Here is a 26,361-nt window from a genome sequence, read left to right as displayed (position 1 = left end):
CCACAAAATTAGATTTTAATTCCATTGGATGCCTTTGAATTGTCGATAGATACGTTAGAAGTTAAACACGTACAGTCTCTGTATACTGACTACTATATAATTTTTCTTATATAATTGCAAAAGAAAAATATGGGGTACTGTTTTCTGAGCATATTTATCAGAAGCCAAATTATTGTCACACATCCAGCAAATATCAGCACCTAACTGCATGAAAATCGGCTGCAGGGAAATATAATTGAGACTGATCATCTCTGCCTCGCGACTTTAAGTCACTCGTGGCCTACATTACTGTAAACACAGTTCTATCCCCATCTTGCCCTTCCCATTCCTCTGCTCCTGCCCTTCGGCTTTACATAGCCATACTTTGCCCTTCACAATTATCAATGTCGCATCTATCTGTCAATCAGAGTCGAGTTCATTTTCATGCATACGAGCTAATACAGAGTTACAATAATAGTTGCAAAAGAGTTGTTTACTTCACGTAAATATTATTAATATTACTTGTTGAAGGAAAAATACAGAAAAGAAAAGCTCAGGGTCCAGCCTTCTGTTGGAGGCTTCTTTTCCACCTTTGAGTCTTTGACAGATGGAGTACAAATGAGGTAGAATTCTTTTAGCGAACATTATGATCATGATCAGTCTGAAAGTAGAGGAAGCTGTCCTGACTTTGCATATGTTTCAGTATGGACTGGAAATTTATGAGAGAGAGCATACGACGTTATGGATACACGAAAAATGGGACCAACATTCTACAGGTGCACTCAATGAAATGTAAAAAGTTGGGCCCTTATAATGTGCGTCAAGTGGATCATGATCCCATTTCTACCACATTCTCTTAGCCTCTCGAGGAGCTCTAGCTTTACAATAATTTAGGCCATATGCCACAGATCAATGTGTCTCCATTTTATTTAATAGATAAAGTCTGCCTTTTGCTGGTTGTTTAAGCATGTAGGCCTTAAATTCACAAAAAGATGCTCTTCTATGAAACTGAAAAAGATCGTATTGGCAAACACATGCATCTATGTAAGGGGAAAAAGCAAGAACAGGAAAAAGTTTCTCACGAGGGCTGGAAAAGGTGGTCTGCGGGGTCTGCTTTTTAAGCATTATATAACTAACAAAATGATAAGGAAAAGATAACAATTACTCAACCATCCAGAATAATAACATGCTTGTGCGCCGTAGATATTGATAATATAATACTTGCTACATGCTACTCCATTGGGAATGGAGCAAGAGTACTCAAAGATACAACCCCCCACCATCCCCATCCCCATATCTACAACTAAAAATGAAAGCATAAGACATGGGACCCAAACATAATTACCAACCAACAAGGCCATGTTGCTTCAATCAAAACCCTCATATGTGATGGTGCTGTAGCTGCAAGAGCCTAGAATAAGCCCCATCAGCTCGGCTTACTAGCTCGGAGTGGCTGCCTTGTTCAATAATCCGCCCATCTTGCACTACTCCAATACTGTCCACCCCTCTAATTGTGGATAAACGGTGAGCCACAAGCACAGTGGTGCGACCCCTCATTAGCCTCTCAAGTGCTTCTTGTAGGACACACTCTGATTCAGCATCAAGTGCGCTTGTGGCTTCATCTAGTAGAAGGATTGCAGGGTCCTTGAGGACCGCCCTGGCAATCGCAATTCTTTGTTTCTGTCCACCAGAGAGCTGAACCCCTCTTTCTCCAACTGGAGTTTTGTAACCATCAGGTAAGCCACTAACAAATCCATGCACATTTGCAGCACGGGCTGCTTCGATTACATCCGCCTCGGTTGCCCCATCTTTTCCATAAGCAATGTTTTCAAAAATGCTGGCCGCAAAGAGGGCTGGTTCTTGCTGCACCAATCCCACTTTAAGTCTAAGAGACTTCAAGTTCAACCGCCTGATGTCCCTTCCATCAATCATAACTTTACCTGCAACTGGATCATAGAATCGCTCAATCAATGCAATGACAGAACTCTTTCCAGACCCACTAGCCCCAACAAGAGCTTGGCTCTGGCCTGCCCGGATTCTAAGGTTGAGGTCTTTAAACACCATGATATCAGGCCTTGAAGGATATGCAAAATCAACATGCCTAAGTTCAATCTCCCCACGAATTGTTTCAACCGGCTCAGCCTCAAGATCATCAGGGTCAATCCTGGTTTGCCGGTCAAGAATTGAAAAGACGGAGCCAACAGCTTCACCACCCCTAATAATTTCAGGAGCAAGACTAACTGTTTCTGCAACTGAATTGGCTGTAACGACCAGGACCACAAAAACCTTAATCACCTTTGAGAATGTGGAGACACCTTTGCTGACAAGGTGGGCACCATACCATAGAATGAGGGCTTCGGATGCATAAAGAGCAAGCTGAGAGAGGCCAAAGAGAAGGCCAGCAGTTTGGCTGCAGCGTAGGCTTTGGCGCTGAGGGATACGAAGCTCATGGCTGAACAGGGTGTGGATCTTGTTTTGGGCATTGAAGGCTGCAACAGTTCGGATATTGCTCACTCCCTCTCCTGCAATCATGCTGGTCTTGGCATGAGCCTTCGCTGTGTCTCCAGCAAATCCCTTGAGGGAGAGTTGCTGCAAAGCAGAAAATAACATAAACAACTGTCAGGATGCTGTATCCATTAATTTGCTAAAAACAAGTAAAACATTTGCTTATCCTGTCATGACGTTGGTAGCATCATGCGATTAAAATAAAAACAATGCCTGTAATCATATGAATTAAACTACACCAGCACTAGTATCATTGTTTCAAGGGCAACGGTATCATTGAAAGAATCTCATTAGGTCAATATTACCACATAAAATGCTTAAAGAGATCATTACGATTGTTAATTACCCCCAATGATTAAAAAGAGAAGTTTTTTAATCTTTTTTTCTTTCGGTTGATATCATTCTCATCATAAGACTGATCCCACTGGCTACTAGTCACTTAAATGAGTCAACTATGAGCCAGCTAAATCTAAAAGGGACCTACAATTCAATTTCATAGTGATCATTTTGTTTTTTGCTTCTTTTTGTATATCATCTTATGTCATAATGTAGTAAGAATTACTTGCAGGCACACTTGCACCTCCAAATCCACTAAAGAGAACCAAAGAAGGCTAATTTGGAAGTACCAGAATATGAGGTACCTCTCATATGACAATGACTTGCCAAGTTACGTTTATTATCAATCAAGCTACTTTCACTATGCATGAAGCATGCGCAAATTTAGATCACTACTCCATACAAGACAAACGGTCAGAGAACTCAGGTACACTACACAGTTTGAAAAAACGACCCCAGTTTTTGAAACATCCATAGCTTGAAACCTACAGCCCAAAACGACAATAATAAAAAAGGAGATGCGTATATACGCACCCAGCGCAATTTTACAGACCCCACCATTACTGCACGCTCTGACAGTGACAATACAAAACGACCCAGTAAAAAGAAAGATAATATTTGCCAGGAGAAAATCTAAAATTATATGGTCACGGACCAAGAATTTCTTGAGAGTCTCACGTGGCTGTCTATCAAAGACAGCAAACAAATTAAAGCAATCAGAACTCACCCAGGAAAAAAATAAAGCAATCAGAACTCATCTACCCACAAAATTTTGTGTACTTTCGATAAGCCTTACAACCAGACACGGTACTGATAAACACTGCAAAGGAGCAGGGGTAAAAAATAGTTTTTATCGGATGAGAGAGGACAGAAATTTGACAATATCTAATTTGATTAGGATGGCAAGAAAACCGAGAAAAAGGTTTTAATGGCATCGACAAACACGCTACACGAACAAATACCAAAAAATAAAATAAAATAAAATAGAAAGAAGGCTATGAAAAAAAACACAGAACCTAGAGGAGCATTTCTAAGTGGACGGTAGCATAGAATTATTCTCTCTTTTCATCGAGATTGACGGTGGTCATGGAATCTCAGGTAATATTATACCTTTTTATCATTTATTTATATCACGGTATAGTATATTTGATATATGTACGACTTTCAAAGAGTTAATGCACTGGACTCTGAAGAAGTACGTGCGGTGGTGTAGTGGGGGTGACAGGTTGTATTTCAGCTTTCGTCGTTTACTACCGGGATGAGGTGAAGTTAGATTCCGAAGGTGTAAAAATTGATGCAGATGCAGAGATCCGACACTGACATGATTCGATTAAAAAAAAAAAAAAACGTGAGTTGCCCATAATGACCTTGTTGAACTTTGGTCAGCGCGAACATGAAAAGTGCGACTATTTTTAATGTTGCACTTGGATGATGGCCACGAATAATACGTTTTCATTTTGAGCTTACCTGAGCAAAGTTGGCCAGGACTAGAAGAGGGAAGGTGCCTAGGATGAGAAGAGAAACCCTCCATTCCACTATGAAAGCGACTATGAAGGAAGTGAGGAGTGAAGTCATGTTTTGGAGTATGACAGAAATCCTCTCAGCAATGGCGGATTTCACATCAGCAGCATCCGTGGCCAGGCGTGCTGCAAGAAGGCTTGAATTGTGCTCCTCCTCATCAAACCATCCAACTTCATTCCTTAGTATTGCTGTGTAAAATTTGACAATAATAAGAAAGTCTTTCAAATGTGGGGAATGAAATCATTAAGTCCAGGAGGATTCGCAAATCGGACTTGCAATTCAATGTTTTATCTGCTTTAAAACAAATGGTTGTACTATCTAGAGAAAAGGAACACCATAGATCTGTACCTGCAAGCATCATCCTCCTAACTCTTGTAGTGAGATTCTCCCCCATAATGCTAAAGAAGTAATGCTGTATCAAGTATGCTACAACAGCATAAAGACCAGCTCCGATGTAAATGAAAACATATTCCTTTGTTTTCCTTTCCATTGAAGCAGGATTTCTGTAGTAAAATACCTCAATCATATTGCTCATCACAATGGCAAATGTTGGACCAATAAAACCAGAGAGCACAGATCCTACAGCACCCATAATCGAATATGGCCACTCAGGAGCATTCAGCTTGAGAAGCCGGAAGAAATAGCCATCAGGGGCTGGATTTCTCCTGTCCGTTTCAGCATTTGAAATCATCTCTATGCGGCCATCGGCCCCAGTACTATATGAATAGCTGAGGTTTCTTAAGCTGCCAGACCTCAGGCTTAAAGATTTTGTTGACAGCGAATGGCTAAGTCGTGATGAACGTGACCTGCGCGTTGATGGGTTTGAGAAGCCTCCGTTTCTAACCATTTCTTGGAATCGGATTAACGAAGCATAAGCCCCCGCTTTAGCAATCAGTTCCTCATGGGTTCCTGTCTCAACAACTTGCCCCTGTTGTATAACTGCAATTGAATCTACATTTCTTATGGTAGAGAGGCGATGGGCCACAACTACGGTAGTTCTACCAACCATGAGACGGTCTAAAGCTTCCTGAACAATGCTCTCGGACCCTACATCAAGGGCACTTGTTGCTTCATCAAGGAGGAGGATCTTTGGGTTTTTCAGCATAGCTCTGGCAATTGCAATCCTCTGTTTTTGGCCTCCAGAAAGTTGGACTCCTCGCTCTCCAACCTGGTTTGCAATTAGAACCATATATTATATTATTTTCAGGCACAAAAAGAGTCTAAAGAAGGTGAGCTTTGCTTCATAGTTTTTTTCGAGTAAAAGCCACTTGGACAAATGCACCAACCTGAGTATTATAACCATTAGGAAGCAAGGCGACAAAGCTATGAGCGTTTGCAGCAGAAGCTGCCGCTTCCACTTCAGCCATTGTTGCATCAGGCTTCCCATAGAGGATGTTCTCAAGTATGGTGGTGGCAAAGAGTGCAGGTTCTTGGTTCACCAGCCCAATCTGGTCACGTAACCATTTCAATTGCAGTGTCCTAATGTCCACATTGTCCAATAAAACTTGCCCTGCGAAACAAACAAAAATGAAAATCTGTACAATGAGTTCATCAAGAGCCTGGGATATTGATTGTTTTGAAAAATGGGATGTTCCTTATTACCCTGATTAGGATCATAGAACCTTTCTATCAGAGAGACAACAGTACTTTTCCCTGACCCGCTACCACCAACCACAGCAAGAGTCTTTCCAGCAGGAAAGAATATTGAGAAGTTTCGAAAGATAATAACATCTGGTCTCGATGGATAGCTAAAAGTAACATCCTTGAATTCTATATTGCCATGAACCTCAGGCAAGCACTTTCCATCTAAAGGGTCTTGAATTATGGAGGGCTTTTGCTTGATGATCTCCATCAACTTGTATCCAGCTGCTTTACCTTTGCTGAATGCCCCAAGATTTGAAAATGACTGGCCCAAACTCCTGTAATGACAAGTATTAACTTACAATTTTGAATAAAGTTTATGCATCTGCAACTGTGAAAAGGCAGCGTTAAAGTTTGAAGTCTTACATGCCCCCAACAATTGCAGAGAAGATTGCCGTGAATGCCTTCCCTCCATCAGTCTGCCCATTCCTGATAAATACACCAGCATACCAAAAGACAAGTGCCCATGACATGCATGCTATTCCATAAGTACATCCTAGTCCCAGACCCTTGGCCATTCCAGCCTTGTACCCAAGCTTCAACGTGTTCTGTATTGCATCTGAGTACGAATTCAGGGCCTTGCTCTCACCAACATATGAGTAAACCGTCCGAACTTGTGCAATGGCCTATGCAGATGATAAAAGACTTAGAAATCAAATTAGGACGCGGTATGTGAAGTTAATACATTAGTGGTGTCGTTTTAGATTTCAGTCCGAAACCAAATTATTCATGATTGGGATGAAATCATAAAAGAAGAAGCAAACAGTAACGCGTGCACGTGCTAAAAGATCATTTCATGTGCAAAAGGTATTCCAAAGTCTTCCTCACCTGCTCGGCTATAATACCAGCATTCGCGTAGGACTGACGACTCTTGGATGTAAGGCCTGTGAGTGTATACGCGTATAATCCACCAGCAAAAGCAATTCCCGGTATAACTGCCACACTGAGCAATGCTAGCCTCCACGCTGATACAAAGCCAACCACTAGACCCGCCAGAAACGTTGACAGATAGTGGATAAAGTTTCCCACCTGAAAATCCAAGAAATACATCAGTACACGAGTGGGTTAATAAATCCACTCCAAAGACAACTAAAAGAGTCTGGTTTATCATGAATTTTATCATATTATGCCCCGATAGTTTTTGTTATACTTTGTACATATATAGTAAATATATAGTAGCGTCTGATAACAGCTTCTCACTCTAATTAACGAAAAAATAATTAAGGAAATTCGAGTCCAAAAATCACAAACGTCCAAGATAAAGAGGTTGGCGCTGGATAACTATTATTTGCTAACGTATGCCCTCAATATCCGAGGATCAGAGATGGGACCCCCATTAATGGGTAACCAACAACCCCAGATGAGCATATTGCAACATAACGCCAGCCCAATACTTGATGCGTTGCATAGAAGGAACTGTTTGTAGCGGAAACGGTAAAGAAAAGGAAATGGCGAATTTGTAAACCTTCTCGCTAATGGCGTCTTGGACCAGAAGGGTGTCTGTGGAAACGCTGAAAACTATATCCCCAGTCCTAGCATCCGTATCAAAGAATCCCACGTCTTGTTTTAGCACCGCCTCCAAATACTTCTTTCTCAGCGTGCTCACCTGCCTCTCCCCACTGTACATCCAGCATGCAATCTCTGGCAAAAACCACGATTTTTTTTTTCAAAGTTGGAAAACAAAACGCTTAATCAGAATGAAATCTAGGGTCGATTAATATGTACATATTAACAGTGAGCAAGATATGCGTGAGTGTCAGATAATGTTAAAGGAGAGGATTTGGACAGAAGCAGAGTGAGGTTGACGAGTGAAAGCAGAAAAGGACGAGAGGAGAGGGGCCCGTCCATGGACCACGTGGGTTCGCACCCACCGGTCCGATGTGAACTGGCTACACGAGTAATGTACACTGAACTATGGTCCAACAGCGTGATAAAAATGAAAAGTATATAATAAAAACAAAATAGGCAATATTGCGTACCTGCATAGGATGATAAGCAAACAACGATGCCAAGATACACAAAATACAGAGCATACTGCAAAGGAGAGGAAAAGAAAACATAAGAATACAGATCTCAGATCTGAGAAGATTAGGAAGAGTGTTTGATATTTGACATATTTGATGAATTGGGTAGCAGACCTTTGAAACTTCTTCGGTCATTTTTTTCAAATCGGCTTGGTTCTTGCCGAAGCCATTAACCATTTCACCAAAAAGAAGAAAGAAAACCGGCATGGAAGACCCATGGATAACGGCTCCCAAGCTGCCAGAGACCATGAGCAACCAGTCGTACTTGTCTGCAAAAGAGAAGAGCTGGTAAAAGGGTAGGCTCTGTTCCTTCTTCTTCTCGGCCTCAGGAAGTGTTTTTGCCTCTGTAGGCTCAGCCATTGAGGCCCAAACCAAGTTTTTTTTAAGGGAAAAAAAAAGGAAACAGAGGGTTGGGAGGAAAGGGATTTTGAAGTGACTAGTGATTCGTTGCCATTGAGGAAGAAAGAGATCTGAGAGACCCTTTTCACTCTTTTATGTCTGGAAGAACGTCTGTCAATATCGTTTTGGTTTTTATGGAGCCCGAGACCGTTTAGCTTCGTCTGCCGGAGAGAAAAAGGTAGAGAGAAAGAGAGTTGATGAGAGAAACTAAGCGCATGTGTCGGACCAGCGGTCAGATAAAGTTTGAGAAAATGAGATTGGAAGAGAGAGAGGTGCGAGCACTTTTATAGTGCAGAACTTAACTGTGGCTGTAAAAAAACATGCAACTTCCATCCACTTTCAGCTGGAACTCCGATTTAACTCTGCATCAAATTATCAAACAGCAGACTAATGACTACATTAATATTAAAGATTTCTATTTTTAATCCTTCAGATCTAATTCTATTTTTTAAGTTCAACTTTTTTAGTTTTTCAAAAAAAAAAAAAATTCAACTTTTTTAAGAAAAATAAAAATGAGAATTTGTTGGGAAAGTGAGAGTATTTCTTATTATTATTACAATTTTTTTAAATTTTTATATAAAATATAATAAATAATTTAACTTTTTTTAATCTTAAAATAATATTTTATTTATCATTTAACTTTTATTTAAAACTATCTCATCTACCAACTAATATTTTAAATTTTATACCGTACCGACCGATATTTCTCATACCGGAATAGTGAATAGTATAAAAAATGTATCTATTTTGTATTGGATCAAATAACGGCCATACCAGTGCAGTTTAGTCAATATCAGCTAGTACTAATCAAAATCAATGAATTTTTGTAATTAATGCAAAAATTTTAATTTTTTCATAATTTTCACTCCAGTTCTCATATTTGAAACTATTTTCTTAAGTTAAAAGTATTATTAAATTTTATAAATATGTATTAAACTTTTTAAGACTTGTATTAATATTATTTTAAAATATAATTTATACATATATTATTAATTTATTATATATAAATTATCTCAAAACGATATCAACGTTAAAATATTTTATTCTAATATTTTAATTGAAAAGGACCACAAAAATAATATTCAAAACATTAATACAAACACTTAAATGAGTTGAAAAAAAAAACCGCACTTAAATGAGAAGTAGAAGGAACTTAATTCTCGCTAAAATAAAAATAAAAATAAAAATAAAAAGATTAAAAAGTAGTACTACTTTCTCAAACTCCATTCGGTCATGTCATTTCAAATACCAGTCCACTCTGTGAGTCTGTGACTTGTGTTCCACTTAAGAAGGAAAGCTCGTGAAAATTATAATAAAAAAAAGAGAAGTTTTTTGGAGTTGGGACTTCAAGAAAGAATACTTTAATGAATTTTGCATATTTTATTTTATTTATTTATTTATTTATTCCCTCTGCTCATCCGTAAGTCATTTGCGCTGGAACTCCCTTTGACTGACATTCCATGTGAAGTTGCTTTGCATCTTCTGTTTTATATATATATATATATATATATTTGCTTTCACATCCAAATAGTTTCCTTTATTTGTTCAATCCATCCTTTTTCACTTTAACCATAACTCCCACTCCCTAAATTTGTTTCCTTTATGCTTGTCTTTCCCACTTTAGTACATTGAAATGGAATCATTTGGATGGGACTTAGAGAAGCAACCCTGAAATTTATATAATTTCAATTGATTGTTCAAAATATATTCCCATTTTATTATGTATTATATATTTCTAACATCTATTAAAAGAAAAAAAAAAGGCTTTTTTTAGACTAATGTGAGATATAATCTTATAAACACTGTAAAAACCCACCACCATTATGCAGCCAGCTCTCCCAATCCTGCGACGCCACCTTGGTCTTGTCTGTAAAAAACTTTCGTGCAGTGGATTACACAACTAAAATGAGTATGTGTAACTTTTGGCCATAAAATTAGAAAAAGGTGAAACTTCTGTTTCTTTTTCTGTTTTGTTTAGCCTAATTTAGAAAGAAAAAATAAGTACTGTTTGTAATAAATTATATTAGGGTAATACAACTCTGCCGCCCAGCAATTACCGCTGGGCATGTCCCACAAGTTAAATGCCAGTTTTTATTTTATTTTATTTTTTTATATTTTTTTAACATATTTAAATATTTTTTAAGGTTTTTTAAAAAAATATATTAATATATTAAAATTTACTTTCTAACTATTAAGTCAAAAAAAATTAAAATATATGAACAGTCAAAATGAAATGAAAAGTTCATAGGGTACATTAGCATTTTCCGTACTGCATGACAAATAACTCATTTTGTTTTGCCTAATTTATGGGACTAGTAAGCAGTAAAATAAGTATATTTTAGATCTTAATAGGCAAAAAAATGAAAACTTGGCTCAACTCGAAGCATAGGAAATAGAAAAATATAGTTACAAGCATAATTGTTTATTAATTTGTGTATTAATGTAATGTAATTGGTTAAAAAGTAGATTTTATTAAAAATAGTATTAATTTAAATTGTAAGTATGAATAAATCAATATTAATATACAAATTAATACGCAACTGTGTTTTTATATAACAAAACTTATAAAAAATTACCTTTCTTATTTTTCATAAAAATGTGTTTTTTAATTTTATATCCTAAATCATATCTTAATGTTTGTACGATGGCAAACTTGGCATGTTAGGAGTATGTGGTGGGTAGGCACATCAAGCCACAGTTGCATCTTTGTAGCATCCATATGTCACCGTTTGCCTATCTATTTAAAACCACTTGTTTGTCCAAAAACATTCCCCTAACCTACTCCAGTCACATCCAGGGGTGCTACAATCAATTCTTTTGCTATCAACCCACTTCACACCTAAACCTACCCTTGGGCTTTTATTTTGGGCTGGACCATTCTATTACTTATCCGACGCCCAACCCTCTGCAGTTTTGCTTTGCCTGTCCCTGGCTAACTCGTATGGCTCAAAATTATTAGAATGCCTAGCTCTAGCTCTTTGTTCTAATACGTGGATTTAGGCATTGAACTGACTTTCCATTGTACGGTTGTTTGGAAACCCTTCAACGTGAGGTTCAAACTCTAGGAAATATTGTCATATGTACGTTTAATCACATGATTAGCATAATATATTACAAAGGCTTGTTTGAAGTAGTAGAGTAGGACTATAGGGGTCTTGTGATTAGCATCTTTTCAAGGGAAGTGCGTTCTACCAAACCATTATCTTAGCGTTCTTTAATCTTGCTGACAAACCCCGTCTAGTAAATATTAATAGCCTTATTCTATGTTTTATTTAATATGTTTGATGTAATTAAATACAAACTTATGTTATTTATAAGTCTCGCGTGCAACACATAATTTCTTTAAGTGAGTTGATGAGACATCCTTTCATTTTAGTAGCGTGTTTGATGTATTGATAAATAGGGTTGTAAATAGATTTATTGTTAAAGACAAATACCCTATACACGACAAATCCTAGGGCTGAAACATATTAGACAAAGGAAGGTGATTAATAAATAATCAAGAAGATGCTTAGGGGGTTGAAAATGATGTCAAAGTCGCAAAGAGTAGGGACACGGTCGGCTAATCCTTTGACACTCGAGTGTACTTTTGTGGTCCTGAATATGGATCCCTATGGCTCTAAAATGTTTATAATCAGATACATGTAGAACTCCTTTGTTGTTGAGCCGAAAGGGTTTGTAACTCAACTGAAGTGGCTTCGGTTATATTGTACTCACTTTTGGGGACACTAGATCCGTTTTGGTGAGCTAATTTAAAGCTAGTTTATTCCATTATTTTTCACCACCCTGAATCAAGGCATGTGATATCATGCTAGAGATTAGGGATTCAATTATTCAATTCTTAGAAATACAAGTGGTATTTGAACGATTCACATTACTTACTTTTGTCTATCATACAATCACCATAGTTTATATGAAAGAAAATGTAGAAGTTGAAGTTGATGATGGGATGGTTTGAAATATGGTTTCATACCACTTTACCTAGAATAAAAATGGTGGTTGTCAATCATTACTCCTATGTAATTTTTTGTTTGTTTGAACTATATGGAATCAAAAATGAGAGAAGAGATAACAGATAAGTAAAAACAATGGCATAAAATACTAGGGCTGAAGCTAGCTAGCTAGCTAGGAGTAGACATCAGGCTGCGACATGGACCACAATCTGTAGTGAAGGGTCTGAACTCATTACTCATGTAGCAGCTAAGACTCAGTGCTCTGGCTGGCTCGTGATTTAATTGTAGCTTTATGTGAGATTAATATACCAAAAGAAATGAACATTGATTATGCCAATTGCATTCCACCTAATCCCTTATCATGATTTGCTTGATTGTGGAGATCCCCAAGTTGAAATATAATTCAACAGCTCAGCAGCTAACGTGAAATGATTTGGTGTATATTGGTCTTGCTAAGTATTATGCATGCTTTCCTTTGTAATAGGCAGAGGAGTGCACGTAATTTAAGGGGTCAAGTCCAGAGAAAGGTCCATCAAAAGACCATAATTTGGATGACTACTTGGTGTTGAATCAAAAGAGGGCACAGAAGATGATATAGTGATGAAACTTTATGCAATGAAATATTAGAATGCCTGAATACATGGAAGAAGTAGTACCGAGGAGTGGGGGCGTCTCACTTTAGAGGGGCCTCAACCTGTGATGATCCTAATTATAAAGCATCATGTCCCATTGTTATTCCCACTTTACAAGCTCATGTGTGTGTGTATACTTCTGTTTGCTAATAATTTTTAGCATAAGGTCCAATAGTAGAAAATTAGATGGCTTTAGACATGTGGGGGCGGCTACTTTGCAACTTTTCATGAGTGGTGATGAGTTTGACAAGTGACTCCATGTTTGGGGGGCGTCCGTCTTCAAATATCTAACACTTGGGTTACGCAGTATCAAATCCCCACTTATTACTCTAATTTTTCCTACTTTTGGACAACTTTTTAGTCCTTTTAATTGAAATGTTCTGATTGTTGGCGTCGGCGATGTGCTTAGGAATGAGATGCCATCCCAACCTTTGCCAACACTCATCCTCAAACTGTGCATATAAAAAACAATTTTACTATTTATCATTTTCACGCACTATATTTATTTGTATTTTTTAATTTTTTTTAATTTTATTTTTTTAAACTAATTAAATTCTTAAAAGAAAATGTGATGTATAGTATATAGGAATGATAAATAAAATTTTTTAAGAATACTTTTTCTCTCCTATCTATTTCTTTTATTCTTTGGTGGGTACATTGTAATTCATGTAAACAAACAAATTTATTTGGTTACGCAATTCAAATGAGATATTTTGTTAAAAGTTAAATAAAATATTATTATAATATAATTTTTTAATATTAATTTTGTTTTGAGATTTGTAAAAATTGAATTATTTATTATATTTTATGTGAAAATTTTTAAAAATTAAAATAATTATATAAGATAAAATAAGATAGTTTAGATTTGAATATCCAAACCAACCGGTAAGTAGCAGGGTTGGCTTTGTACTGTTTCTTATAAGCCGGTTGGAAGTGGGCTTTAAACGCCTTGTTCTCTGGGCTGAAAACTCAATGACTGACAGGCTTTTATTTTAAGGCCCATTGGACTTGAAACAAGGTTAGTTCAGGATCCATCTGCTCTTGCTTATTACATTTTCTTTACTTTATAGAATAATAATATATATATACAGAATAATAATATATACAATTGTGTAATGCATACAAAATACGCAATACTTACGCATTCTTCCATTATTAATATCGTTTCATAATATAAGCTGTAAAATAAGGATATTTTTATAAAATAATGTTATTTTGTAAGTTATTTTACAAAAATATTCATTTTTAAAAAATATTATTATGTAAAGAATTGTAAAAAGTGACGTGTTTATCAATTTTTCTTCCTCTAATATTGCAGCGTTTTTCTTATATTTGTGAAACATTGATTTTTTTTCTAAGATAAATTGAATTCTTTTTTTGTTGAAAGCCTCGAATAAATAGATTTAAAAAATTTATATCCTATTGGTTTCGACCATGAAATCACCAAGTAAACATATTAATATAATAATATGTTCATATAGCATTTTCAAAGTGGCAAGCACAACTCAGGAGAGAATGAATTAATTAGATTATGCTCGCAAGATATAATTAAAATAAATCGATGAATAGCTATGTCAAATCAAATCAGATACGAAATAGTTTAGTTTCATAAACAAGACATCAACATTTTATTATATTGCACAGTTTATAAGTGCATCAATAACGTGTTAAGAAGTGAGGCCAAGGACAATAGCATCAAGCTTCAAACCCAATGAGTAGGACGCACGAGTTAAGCGCACCAAAGAGCTCATGGAGATTTATTACTGATTTGTTTTTGCAGATGAGTTGAAAATTGTATAAAATATATTTTATTAATATTATTTTTATTTTAAGATTTAAAAATCTTGAATTGTTTATTTTATTTTATATAAAAATTTAAAAAAATTATAATAATTAAATTAGATAAAAAATTATGACTAAAAAACATCGCAACAAGTATCATCTCTGTAGCGATGAAATTATAATTATAGGAACTCTTCATTTATTTTTAAAGATGAGATGAGATAAATTGAGATTAAAGTTAAAAGTTGAATAAAATATTATTAAAATATATTATTTTTGCATTGAGATTTAAAAAAATTAAATTATTTATTTTATTTTATATAAGAATTTGAAAAAATTATAATGATTAAATGAGATAAAATGAAAATTTTTGTAAAAGTGAACCAGGACTTAGGTTGGGTTTGGCCACTTAAAATTTTCATCTCAAACTCAAAATTCTCATCTCATCATAACAACTTTCCCAAATCCCAATACAAAATATAATAAATAATTCAACTTTTTCTTAACTTTTTCAAATCTCAAAACAATAATAATATTAAAATATAATATTTTAATATTTTATCTTAAAACTCAAATTTTTTATTTAAAAATTCTTAATGGCCAAGCAAAATCGGCCTCTCACCCATCAAATTATATAAAAATAAACTCTTTAAAGATTTATTCTATCCCAATTGAAAAGAGCAATTCTAGGGGTGGGCAGCGGGGCCCCGGAACCCGCTGCCCCGCCCCGCCCCCGCATAGGGCGGGGCGGGGCGCCCCGCACCGTAGGGGCCGGGGCGGGGGGCCCCGGCCCGTATCCCAACCCCCAGCGGAGGCGGGGGACGGAAACGGACCCCCCCCGGTCCGTGTTTCCCCCGCCCCGCATCTATATATATATAATATAAATATATAATATATTATATATATTATATATATATATATATAAGTTATATAAGAGAAACGGCGCCGTTTTGTGGTGGACAAAACGGCGCCGTTTAAATTAGTGGGTTAATAATAAAACCCATTAATTGAAACGGCGTCGTTTTGTCCACCACAAAACGGCGCCGTTTCTCTAAAGGCATTAACCCATAACCCAACCCCCCCCCCCCGATCCCCTGATTCCCCTCCCCTCCCCTCCCCTCCCGAGTCCCTTCACGGCTTCACCCCCTTCGGCCTAATCCATTCGGTGTTCCCTCCTCCCACCGGCAACCAGTCCGGCCGCCGCACGTATTCCATCATCCCTCTCTCTCGCACGACGCACGAGGCCGGACGCACGCCGCACGCCGCACGGTAACATTTCTCCTCCCCTTTTGATTTTCTCCGTTTGCTTATTATTTTTTATTTTTTTTTTTAGTTTTGATCGGAGATTGGAGGTAGGATGGGGTTGAATCGGAGATGGAGGATGGGATTGTTTGGATTGTGTGCTGTGGATGTCTTCGGATTGTGTGATTGTTTGGATTCCCAATTTAGGGTTTCGGATTGGGGTTCCAATCCGAAACCCTAATTTGATTTAGGGGTTGAAACCCCTAAATTAAAATTAAATTTTCATTAAAAAAAAAAGTCACAAAGTTTATATATTCTAATTGAAAAGTTTTAAATGTATTTTTATCAGAGTTGCATTTTATTTTTATATTTTTTAGATGTTGGAATAGAGATAAATGATTGGACAAAAATTAAAAAATCTAAATATTATAATATTTAAAATAAATTTTCTTATTAAAGTGAAAATTTAATAAGATAGTTTTTTTAGTAAGATAGTAAATTTCGGAAAAATATATATTTTTCTGTCATAAATTATTATTTCTTTTGTCATGTGGTAAATAAACTATTTTTTTTTATCATATATCTCATTTTCATATTTTTTAAACATCTTTCAAGATTTTAAAAAATTTAAAAATATACCAATATACTAATATTAATGTCAGTAACTATTAAGAATTGAATTTTATAAAATTAAATATATGAAAAGTAAAAATGAGAGAACAAAACTATGAAGCATATTATCAAGCAGTTTTTGTTTTATTTAAAAGTTTTAAATAATTATAACTATTAGATAATTAAAAGTACTTAATACATCAATAATAGTTATGAATGTACTTTTTGCTGATTGTGTTGGATTGTAGTTTGATTTTTTTTTTTTTTTAGTTGGAAAATCAGGAATGTCTTCGGATTTCAGTGATAGCTCGCCTTCCCCAGCCAACACCCCTACCCCAGAAACTAACCCTACTCCTACCCCTATAACGAGTACACCTTGCCCTGCTCCGAAGACACAGGGCAAGAAACATGTATCTATAGTTTGGCAACACTTTACCAAACTAGAGGGTGGGGACCCCAACAACCCACAAGCTAAATGTAATCACTGTGGGAAACTGTATGGATGTCACTATAGGAAACATGGTACATCCCAGCTGAAGGTCCATCTAGAGGAACAATGCAAGAAGAGTCCAATATTAAAATCCTTAGTAGAGAAGGGCCAATCTAGACTAGATATTAAAATGGCTGATGGGAGTAGTGGGGCCGGGAGGCCAACATTGAAGGGGTATACGAAGTATAACCCCGATGAGTGTAGAAAGAAGTTAGCTCGTATGATTATCATGGACGAGCTGCCTTTTCAGTTTGTGGAGGGTAAAGGGTTCCAAGAATTTGTCCAAGAGTTGGAACCCAGATTTGTACTTCCTTCTTGTCACACCGTGACAAAGGATATTAAGAAGATGTACCTTCGTGATAAAGATGTTTTGAGGGGCCAACTCGCGGGTTTGGTAGTTTGCCTCACTACCGATACTTGGACTTCTATCCAAAATATGAATTACATGTCGTTGACTGTGCATTTTGTTAATGCTGATTGGGTTCTGCACAAAAAGATTATTAAATTTTGTCAAATAACTGATCATAAGGGTGAGACGATTGGGAAGGCATTGGAGGCCGCAATAAAGGAGTGGGGGTTGGAAAAGGTTTTGTCTGTGTCAGTTGATAATGCGTCATCTAATGATGTCGCATTGGGATATCTAAAGAATTATCTTAAAGATGCAAATAAGACATTCTTAGGTGGTGAATACTTGCATGTTAGATGTGCTGCACATATTTTGAATTTAATTGTGACTGAGGGGTTGAAAGATGTTGATGACTCGGTTGCCCGAGTTAGAATGGCTGTGAAATGGGTGAGGTCTTCTCCTTCAAGATTGGAGAAATTCAAAGTTGCTGCAAAGGCTGCGGGCATAACATCGAAGAAGGGTCTTTGTACTGATGTTCCTACCAGATGGAACTCAACCTTCTTGATGTTGGAGGCGGCCCAGGAATATAAGGCAGCCTTTCAATTATTGGGTGATGAAGACATCCAATATGTCAAATACTTTGATGAGCACGGGGGATCACGAAAGCCTAATGATGATGATTGGGTGGTAGTTTCTACTTTCGTTGATTTTCTTGGATTATTTTATGATGTCACGTTGAATATATCTGGTTCTTTGTACCCTACATCCCATGGGTTTTGTCAACAAATATGTAGGGTAAAAGAAGAATTAGAAGATATGCGTAGGGGTTCCAATGAAAGGATGAGGGGGATGGCAAGTTCCATGATGCTAAAATATGACAAGTATTTGGGAGATTTGACTAGAATGAATATTTTCTTATATGTGGCTGTTATTCTTGATCCCCGTCTGAAAGTTTCAGGCTTGTTATATGGGTTGGGACTTGTTCACGATCAGGTATGGACTGACATTATTGGTGAATTGGCCCGAGATACCCTGAAAAAATTGTATGACGAGTTTATGGCAATTAAGGGTGGTACTACATCGAAGACACATACACCGACCCCAACTCCTTCTACAGACATCGTGACCGGGCCTCCTACAAAGAAGCGCAGAATGCCGTGGACTAAGACCCTCGCACAGAATCCCACACTAGTCCATCAATCTACGGAGGTCGTTTCTGAGTTAGACAACTATTTGTCAGCGGATATGATCCAAGATGATGATGATCATTTCGATATATTAGGATGGTGGAAGAATGCCTCAAAGAAATATCCCATCATTTCTGAGATTGCCCGCTGTATTTTGGCCATCCCTATTAGCACCGTTGCCTCAGAGTCAGACTTTAGTACCGGAGGTCGTATATTGGATCCTTTCCGTAGTTCATTGTCTCCTACAACTGTAGAGGCATTGATATGCACACAGAGTTGGACGATAGGAAAGGATATTCATGTTCCGGATATTTTAGATTTTAAGGAGACCGATGAGGGTGGTGATCAGTCTGGATTTGGACCACCTGGTAATTATTTTTTATTTTATTATTTTAATTTTTTTATATTCAATTCCATTTCATCGTTATTAATTTTAATATTAATTTTTGTAGTAACATATGAGACGTCTAGCACCTCTGCAACATAAAAATGTGTTCAAGCCCGGGCCGCCCCAACTGTCACACCTCTTGACTCAAAGACAAGCCACAGCTGACAAGCCTCTTTAGAATGATCAATTTTTAATGATTTGTAAAAATTTTGTATGCTAAAATTTGTAATGTTGATACAATGTCCTTTGGACACTTTTATGTTTGTAATTTTGTAATTGTTTAGCCTTTCAATTTTGTAATAGCTTAGTTATTATTATTAGTTTATTACGTATTAGACTCTTAGACATAACACTTTTTTTTTTCTTTTAAATTTCGGAAATTTTTTTTTTTCTTTTTTACCTATAATTTTATGGGCCCAAAATGGCCCATTGTTGAGATTTCTGGGCCCAAAATGGCCCAGAAATTGCGTCTGGGCCATTTTCGGCCCAAAAATTGCCTCTAGGCCCAAGGCCCAGAAGGGGGGTGCGGGGGGCCGGACGGACTGGCCCCCCACCCCGTACCCCGTCATGCAGGACGGGGTACCCCGCCCCCGCACACCGGTGGCGGGGGACGGGGTGGATTTTCCCCATCCGCCCCATGCGGGGGCGGGGGGCGGGGGGGGCTACCCCGCACCGTATGGTGCGGGTAGCACCCCTAAGCAATTCTGCTGGGGACAATCAGCATGCAAAATCGAGGGGCAACTGACAACTTTTTGTAATGTCACATCTACCCCTTTTAGAAAAAATATGAAAAGAAAAAACACAAAAAAGAAAAAAAGAAATAAAAATCAAAAAGAATTTTCGTCAATCCTAATCAAACTCACAAAGCAAAAACACCAATGGATGGCAAAACCCATCTCTCTATCTTTCCCATAACCACTCAAGCCTACATGAGGTAAATTCACCAAACTCAAAAAGTAAAACGCCAATCGACTTATTAGTTTTGCCTTTTGGGTTTGCTTCAAATTTTGAAGCTAGCCACGAAGACATGAAACTGACAAACAGTGCTAGAAGAACTGGTAGTCTAGTAGATTTGCAGAACAAAGTTTTGTTTGAATTTAGTTTCAGGGGAGAATGTCAAAGAGGAGCATAAATAAAGGAGATAAAGGGAGGTTTCCAGCACTTCCATTTGGCTTGTGTTTGAGTGACTTGTCTGATTTTCTATTTGATTCATGAAGGATCTAGATTGGTGCTGTTAGCTGATTTTGCAGTTGAAATAGAGTAGGAAAGAGATAAAATTCTTGAAATTTCTATGCATATAATGCGTGGATGGAAAAAGGTCTAAAATAATAAGAACTAGAGAAGCATAATCTGCATCAATCGTAGGGGAGTTGCTATTGTTGATGGTGTTGATGGAAAAGACTTTGAAGAATTTCAGAAGATACATGGAAGAAGACTCATGGGGATTGGGTGGGATGGAGGCTTTGCGTTTGTGTTTGACCAAAAATGAAAACGGTTTTATATTTTATTAATGCCATGTTAGATGTGATAGTGGGACTTATTTAAGTTGATTTTATATATTATTTTTCTAAAAAAAACGTGAAGATCAAAACGATTACTTGATTTAAAACAAGCGAATTTTAATTACGCCCATTTAACGAGTATGCCTAGGGGTGGCAATATGTCACACGACCCGTTAACCCAACACGAACACGACACGATAATAGCGGGTTAGGGTTTAGCCTTAATGGGTTCGGGTCAAAACGGGTTGACCCGTTAAGACACGATTGCATAACGGGTTGATAACGGGTTAACCCGTTTTGACCCGTTACAACCCGTTATGACACGTTAAGAAAGTTAAAGTTACAATTATACCCTTATATCTAAAAATAAAATTGTTAGAATTTCAATTTCGATATTTTTATTATTTGAATTGTAGTTTTGGACTTATAATTAGTTTTATAATTTTTATAGATATTGTAATTTTAACATTTATATAAAATTATGCTAAATTTAATCAGGTTAAAAAGGTTAATTTCAGGCCTATTCAACCTATTTATATAAATAGTATAAAATGAGTTGTATTGTGTCGTATTAACCTATTTCGTAATATTTTCTTAATTTATTTGTTTACTTATAAAAAAAACATATTTCGTAATATTTATTAATGGGTCAAAACGGGTTGACACGACACGACCCGTTATGTTAACGGGTCGTGTTAGGGTTTGAGATTTTGACATGATAAGCTTAACGGGTCGGGTTAGGGTTGACCTATATGACCCGTTAACACGATTTGACACGACACGAACACGACCCGTTAACACGATTTGACACCCCTAAGTATGCCTTGACGATAAATTAAAAAAAAAAAAAAAAAAAAAAAAGACGGACCACGGGTCTCTGACTCGCGCCAACAGGTTCAAATTTCAAATTCGAAAATTAAGTTTGAAAAGCGCTAACGGTCATAACCAGCTGTATCCCACCCTCATAATTTATTTTTTTCTTTGTTTTCAAAACACCTGTCCGCTTCCAACGGCTATCCCATCCATGAGTCATTAGTCCTAATCTTCTTTATATATGCGATACTATCTCCTACTCGCACTGTCCTGTTTTCAATCTCCTCCCACCTAAGCCCGGGCGTCTTTGTATACGTCTTCGGCACCCCTTTTGCTCTTACTGTTTAGCTCTGTTTTCGCGCTCGTCTTCCCCATTAACAAAACAATATGAGAGAGTGCATCTCAATCCACATTGGGCAGGCCGGTATCCAAGTGGGTAATGCTTGCTGGGAGCTCTACTGCCTTGAACACGGCATTCAGGTAACAAAAACCAGCATTTTCTTTCGCAAAACTTCAAAAATACCAAACACCATCTGAAAGACTTTCTGTTTTGATTCATACTGGGTGATGGGAGTACTAACTCTTTCTGGGTTCTTCTTCTTGTTTTTTTCCCCCTCCTTAGCCTGATGGACAAATGCCGGGTGACAAGACAGTTGGCGGCGGAGACGATGCCTTCAACACGTTTTTTAGCGAGACCGGAGCCGGAAAACACGTCCCCCGTGCTGTTTTCTTGGACCTCGAACCTACGGTCATCGACGAGGTCAGGACTGGTACTTACCGCCAGCTCTTCCACCCCGAACAACTCATCAGTGGGAAAGAGGACGCCGCCAATAACTTTGCAAGAGGCCACTACACGAGTAAGCAAAAACCCAAGCGCAGAATATAGAAAATCAATCTCCGATTCTGTGAAATTATATGTAAGCTTAACGATTTTGGGGTTTCTGGTTTTGGCAGTTGGGAAAGAGATAGTGGATCTGTGCCTTGATAGGATCAGGAAGCTCGCTGACAATTGTACTGGGCTTCAGGGGTTTCTGGTTTTCCATGCGGTCGGTGGAGGGACAGGCTCCGGGCTTGGTTCTCTGCTTCTGGAAAGGCTCTCAGTGGACTACGGCAAGAAATCCAAGCTCGGATTCACCGTCTACCCGTCCCCTCAGGTCTCCACATCCGTCGTTGAGCCATACAACAGTGTGTTGTCCACTCACTCACTTCTAGAGCACACCGATGTGGCTGTCCTCCTCGACAACGAAGCCATTTACGATATTTGCCGCAGATCGCTGGACATTGAAAGACCCACTTACACCAATCTCAACAGGCTCGTTTCCCAGGTAAAGAAAAATAACGAACAATTTAATATTCCTTGCGATTAAACTCGTCTGGCAATATAAATTTCAAATCGTATGAACAGCATTGCTGACGGGGGATTTGTTTTGTGGGCAGGTGATTTCTTCTCTGACTGCGTCTCTGCGTTTTGATGGTGCTCTGAACGTGGATGTCACAGAGTTTCAGACTAACTTGGTTCCCTACCCGAGAATACATTTCATGCTTTCTTCGTATGCGCCGGTTATTTCAGCCGAAAAGGCCTACCACGAGCAACTCTCCGTGGCCGAGATCACAAACAGTGCCTTTGAGCCGTCGTCCATGATGGCAAAATGCGACCCTCGCCACGGCAAGTACATGGCCTGCTGTTTGATGTATAGGGGTGACGTGGTGCCTAAGGATGTGAACGCAGCGGTGGCGACAATCAAGACCAAGAGGACGATTCAATTCGTGGACTGGTGTCCAACTGGGTTCAAGTGTGGAATCAATTACCAGCCACCAACAGTGGTTCCTGGGGGTGACTTGGCTAAGGTTCAGAGGGCTGTTTGCATGATCTCTAACTCGACGAGCGTTGCGGAGGTGTTCTCTAGGATTGATCATAAGTTTGATTTGATGTATGCGAAGAGGGCTTTTGTGCATTGGTACGTCGGTGAAGGTATGGAGGAAGGAGAGTTTTCGGAGGCGAGGGAGGATTTGGCTGCGCTGGAGAAGGACTATGAGGAAGTTGGAGCAGAGTCTGCAGAAGGAGAGGATGATGAAGGCGATGAGTATTAGGCTGTGCTGTAGTTGGTGTCTACCAATGGACTCATTGGTTTTTTTAACTTGGATGGAAGTAACTTTTCTTTTATTGTATGTCGCCCCACCAATTTGCCATTTTGTTCAATGAACTCTATCTTTTGCTCAATTTAGAGGTTTGTTTCCTTCCCGTTGTTGCATACAATTGAATATATTTTCGAAGAATATGATGTCAGGTTCTTCACATGTCATTGTGACCAAGATTACATAATTGTAGCAATCCATGCCTCTCACCTACGAACAAGTATGTGAATTGAATTGATGGACCACCCTGCCAAGCAGAGAGAATATTGGACAAATGGGGTTCTCCATAGTCCCCCCGACCATCTGATCTACATATTTTTATTTTTTATTTTTGTGTGAATAACCCGCTCCTCCTCTCCCCTTTCCCAATATTTTGGGTCTTGGGATGGGGCTTGTTTTGACTACAGGGCAGGGTTATTATATATTATGGATGAGGCGTCTCATGTTGTTCCTATTTGAACCCCTAACCAACGTCTCACATCTCAATACACACGAGCGAGTCTACGGAAAATAGTGGAAAAAGAGGGACCTTGATTTGTTTCAAAGTAGCTATTGTATTTGCTTCTTCACTGTACAATAGAAGAATCCCTCTCCTCTCTCTGACTTTTCTGGTCACTTTTGAAACTTGATTTCAACCTCTCGTGACCAGAAATACAAACTTGATTTCAACCTCTCTCGTGCTCTCGCTTTCTGAGTTTGCCATATTCCACACTACTCCTGCCACAACAAACACAGCAATGATTAAACTAATAAAACTCCTTGAGATCAGTCGACAGAAAGGAGTCAGAGATACTTTAAACTCGTTGGCTTTGAGATTTATGAAAAATGTAAAGTTTATTGTAAATTTTATTATTAAAATCTCATAAACGTCGTTAAATAATATCATACCATCAATCTAAAATATTCATTCAACTTTTAATTCTTCAACATTATCCACACACATATTGAGTCTAATTATAAAGGATGGTAGCATTGTTAACATTAATTTTTTTGACAGGTAAAAAGTAGAAAATATGATTAACATTATAACATATATTTCGCAAGAATTTGACCGAAGGGAAAATAAAAAAGGAAAATCTATGCGTTTCGGTTTTTTATCACTCCCTGCCAAGTAAAGACGTGAAAAGGAAAAAGAACTTTGCTTTCACTGTAGTTTAGAATTTAGATGGAGTGAGTTTTTAATTTATTTTGAATATTTATATGCGTCTCATTTTTCCTAGTTTTTCCCAGTATCCAAACTAAGCACATCCGGAAAAAGGTAAGAGATAAAGGACAAGAAAACAAAGGATCTAGATCAAGATTAAGAGACATGATTAGTGTGATGCAAGAAAGAAGCTAACCTTAAAAGCACTCTCGTTTGATTTGTTCAGTGTGAAGCCTTCAAGGTCGCGGTCTTGCCGCTGAGAGGAGAACTCGGCAAGATGGGCTTCGAGAACAGCACAACGTCCATCTCCGAATGCAGATCGTGATATTGATGATAAAGATGACCGTTGTCTTTGGTACCAAGACTGAAATCCTCGCCGAGGTACGAGTCCTCCTCTCTGATCCTCAGGATCTGGCTGTGTACATACTTCACCTTTTTCCTCGACTTCGGAGATGCTTTCGCGGCCACCTCGTTGCGATCAACCTTGGAGACTTTCTCCCCGGCGAGATTATGGAACGTCATGGCCAACTCGGTGGAAGAGAGTTCCTTGGGTTTGTGAAGCTCAGAAACAGAGGCAGAGACTCGTTCTTGAGGGTCCTTTACGGGCTTCACCGTCATAATTGGGTTCGTATCGGATAATACCGAGATACCGGACACGGTATGTTCTTATGAAGAGATATATACAAATCAAGAAGGGAAGAAGAGCTCTTATAGGGGGAGTTCTGACCAGGTGATTGTTTGGTTTTCTTAGTGGTGAACCGGGGGCACTTCTTATAAAGGGCGCAATACGGGGATTTTAGAGAGAGAGAGAAAGGGAGCTAGGGATGGATGACGCGTGGAGAGAGGAAGAGAGGGAGAGAGCAGGTGGGTATCACGTGTCGAACATGTGGTGAAAGTAAAATTCATAGGAAGTGGGAACAGAGGACCAGTCCGCTCATCAGGTAGTTGCCGTTTAGTCAGGAACAGGTTTTCTGGTTCACTGGCCAAATGCCACGTCACTATGACCTCTCTCTCTCTCTAAATCTATAATATAATGCCAATTGACAAGTCACTCTCTAATTTGGGGTTCTCAAAACAAAATAAAATATATTTAATACCCAATTTATTAATAAGAGATAATCACAGGCAATAATCGAAGCGGCTTTGGGAATAATATGGGAAGTTTTTGTTACGAAGTGTGCAAAGGAGATTGGCTTTTGGGTCACCGTCAGATCAGATGCAGCTAACAAAAGCTAAGCATGATTGCACTCTGATATCTAATCTCTGTAGGGAGGGGGATTGAGAGCAGGCCACGAGGCAAAGACGTTCCCAAGTGGCGTCCGCTCGTTAATGTGAAGGGGAACGGGTCAAAGTAGCTTTTTTTAGCGTTTTCCATTTGTATTTTTTTGAAAATAACGTTTTCCATTTATTAAATGGGAAGTGGGAAGTTGAGATAGACGTGGCGGACATGAATTTGCTTTGGAAAACCCAGAGCGGAGGTGAGGGTGGAAGGAGCGTGCATGCCTGTCCATCTGGCGTTTTTTGCCAAAATGAAATCCGTGATTTGAGATGGCGTCGTATAGGCGTGCATGAGGACCAATATGCTAGAAATGGCAGAAGTAGGGCAGAGGCCAAACAAACACTGATAAAAAGAAAAATGTTATTTAAATCAATAATTTTGACCGATAAAAGTTACCGATTGATTTTTTTATTTTTACATTTAATGATTAAAGAAATAATTATTAGTAAA

At 38.1% G+C, this 26,361-nt stretch overlaps 3 protein-coding genes across 3 annotated transcripts; 1 reads left to right on the top strand and 2 right to left on the bottom strand.

The window, feature by feature from the left end:
* Positions 1 to 1,155: 1,155 nt before the first annotated feature.
* LOC122302476 (ABC transporter B family member 19) lies at positions 1,156 to 8,666 on the bottom strand. Its single transcript, XM_043113760.1, has 10 exons — positions 8,121 to 8,666; positions 7,962 to 8,016; positions 7,448 to 7,623; positions 6,811 to 7,011; positions 6,349 to 6,608; positions 5,944 to 6,260; positions 5,628 to 5,851; positions 4,690 to 5,509; positions 4,288 to 4,529; positions 1,156 to 2,568 (listed from the first exon to the last, which is right to left on the bottom strand). Exons 1-10 carry the CDS (start codon positions 8,364 to 8,366, stop codon positions 1,360 to 1,362), a joined length of 3,750 nt encoding a protein of 1,249 aa, XP_042969694.1. The 5' UTR covers positions 8,367 to 8,666; the 3' UTR covers positions 1,156 to 1,359.
* A 12,942-nt stretch (positions 8,667 to 21,608) lies between these two features.
* Positions 21,609 to 23,573, top strand: LOC122302474 (tubulin alpha chain-like). The gene is made up of 4 exons (XM_043113758.1): positions 21,609 to 21,832; positions 21,975 to 22,209; positions 22,307 to 22,677; positions 22,790 to 23,573. The coding sequence occupies exons 1-4, from the start codon at positions 21,740 to 21,742 to the stop codon at positions 23,441 to 23,443; spliced, it is 1,353 nt and encodes a 450-aa protein (XP_042969692.1). The 5' UTR covers positions 21,609 to 21,739; the 3' UTR covers positions 23,444 to 23,573.
* Positions 23,574 to 24,022: 449 nt separating this feature from the next.
* LOC122302475 lies at positions 24,023 to 25,398 on the bottom strand. Its single transcript, XM_043113759.1, has 2 exons — positions 24,829 to 25,398; positions 24,023 to 24,205 (listed from the first exon to the last, which is right to left on the bottom strand). Exon 1 carries the CDS (start codon positions 25,248 to 25,250, stop codon positions 24,855 to 24,857), a length of 396 nt encoding a protein of 131 aa, XP_042969693.1. The 5' UTR covers positions 25,251 to 25,398; the 3' UTR covers positions 24,023 to 24,205; positions 24,829 to 24,854.
* Between the last annotated feature and the right edge of the window lie 963 nt (positions 25,399 to 26,361).

This window comes from Carya illinoinensis, chromosome 3 (genome assembly GCF_018687715.1).
Source record: "Carya illinoinensis cultivar Pawnee chromosome 3, C.illinoinensisPawnee_v1, whole genome shotgun sequence".
Taxonomy (NCBI): domain Eukaryota; kingdom Viridiplantae; phylum Streptophyta; class Magnoliopsida; order Fagales; family Juglandaceae; genus Carya; species Carya illinoinensis.
This window is presented reverse-complemented; position numbering and strand designations above follow the sequence as displayed.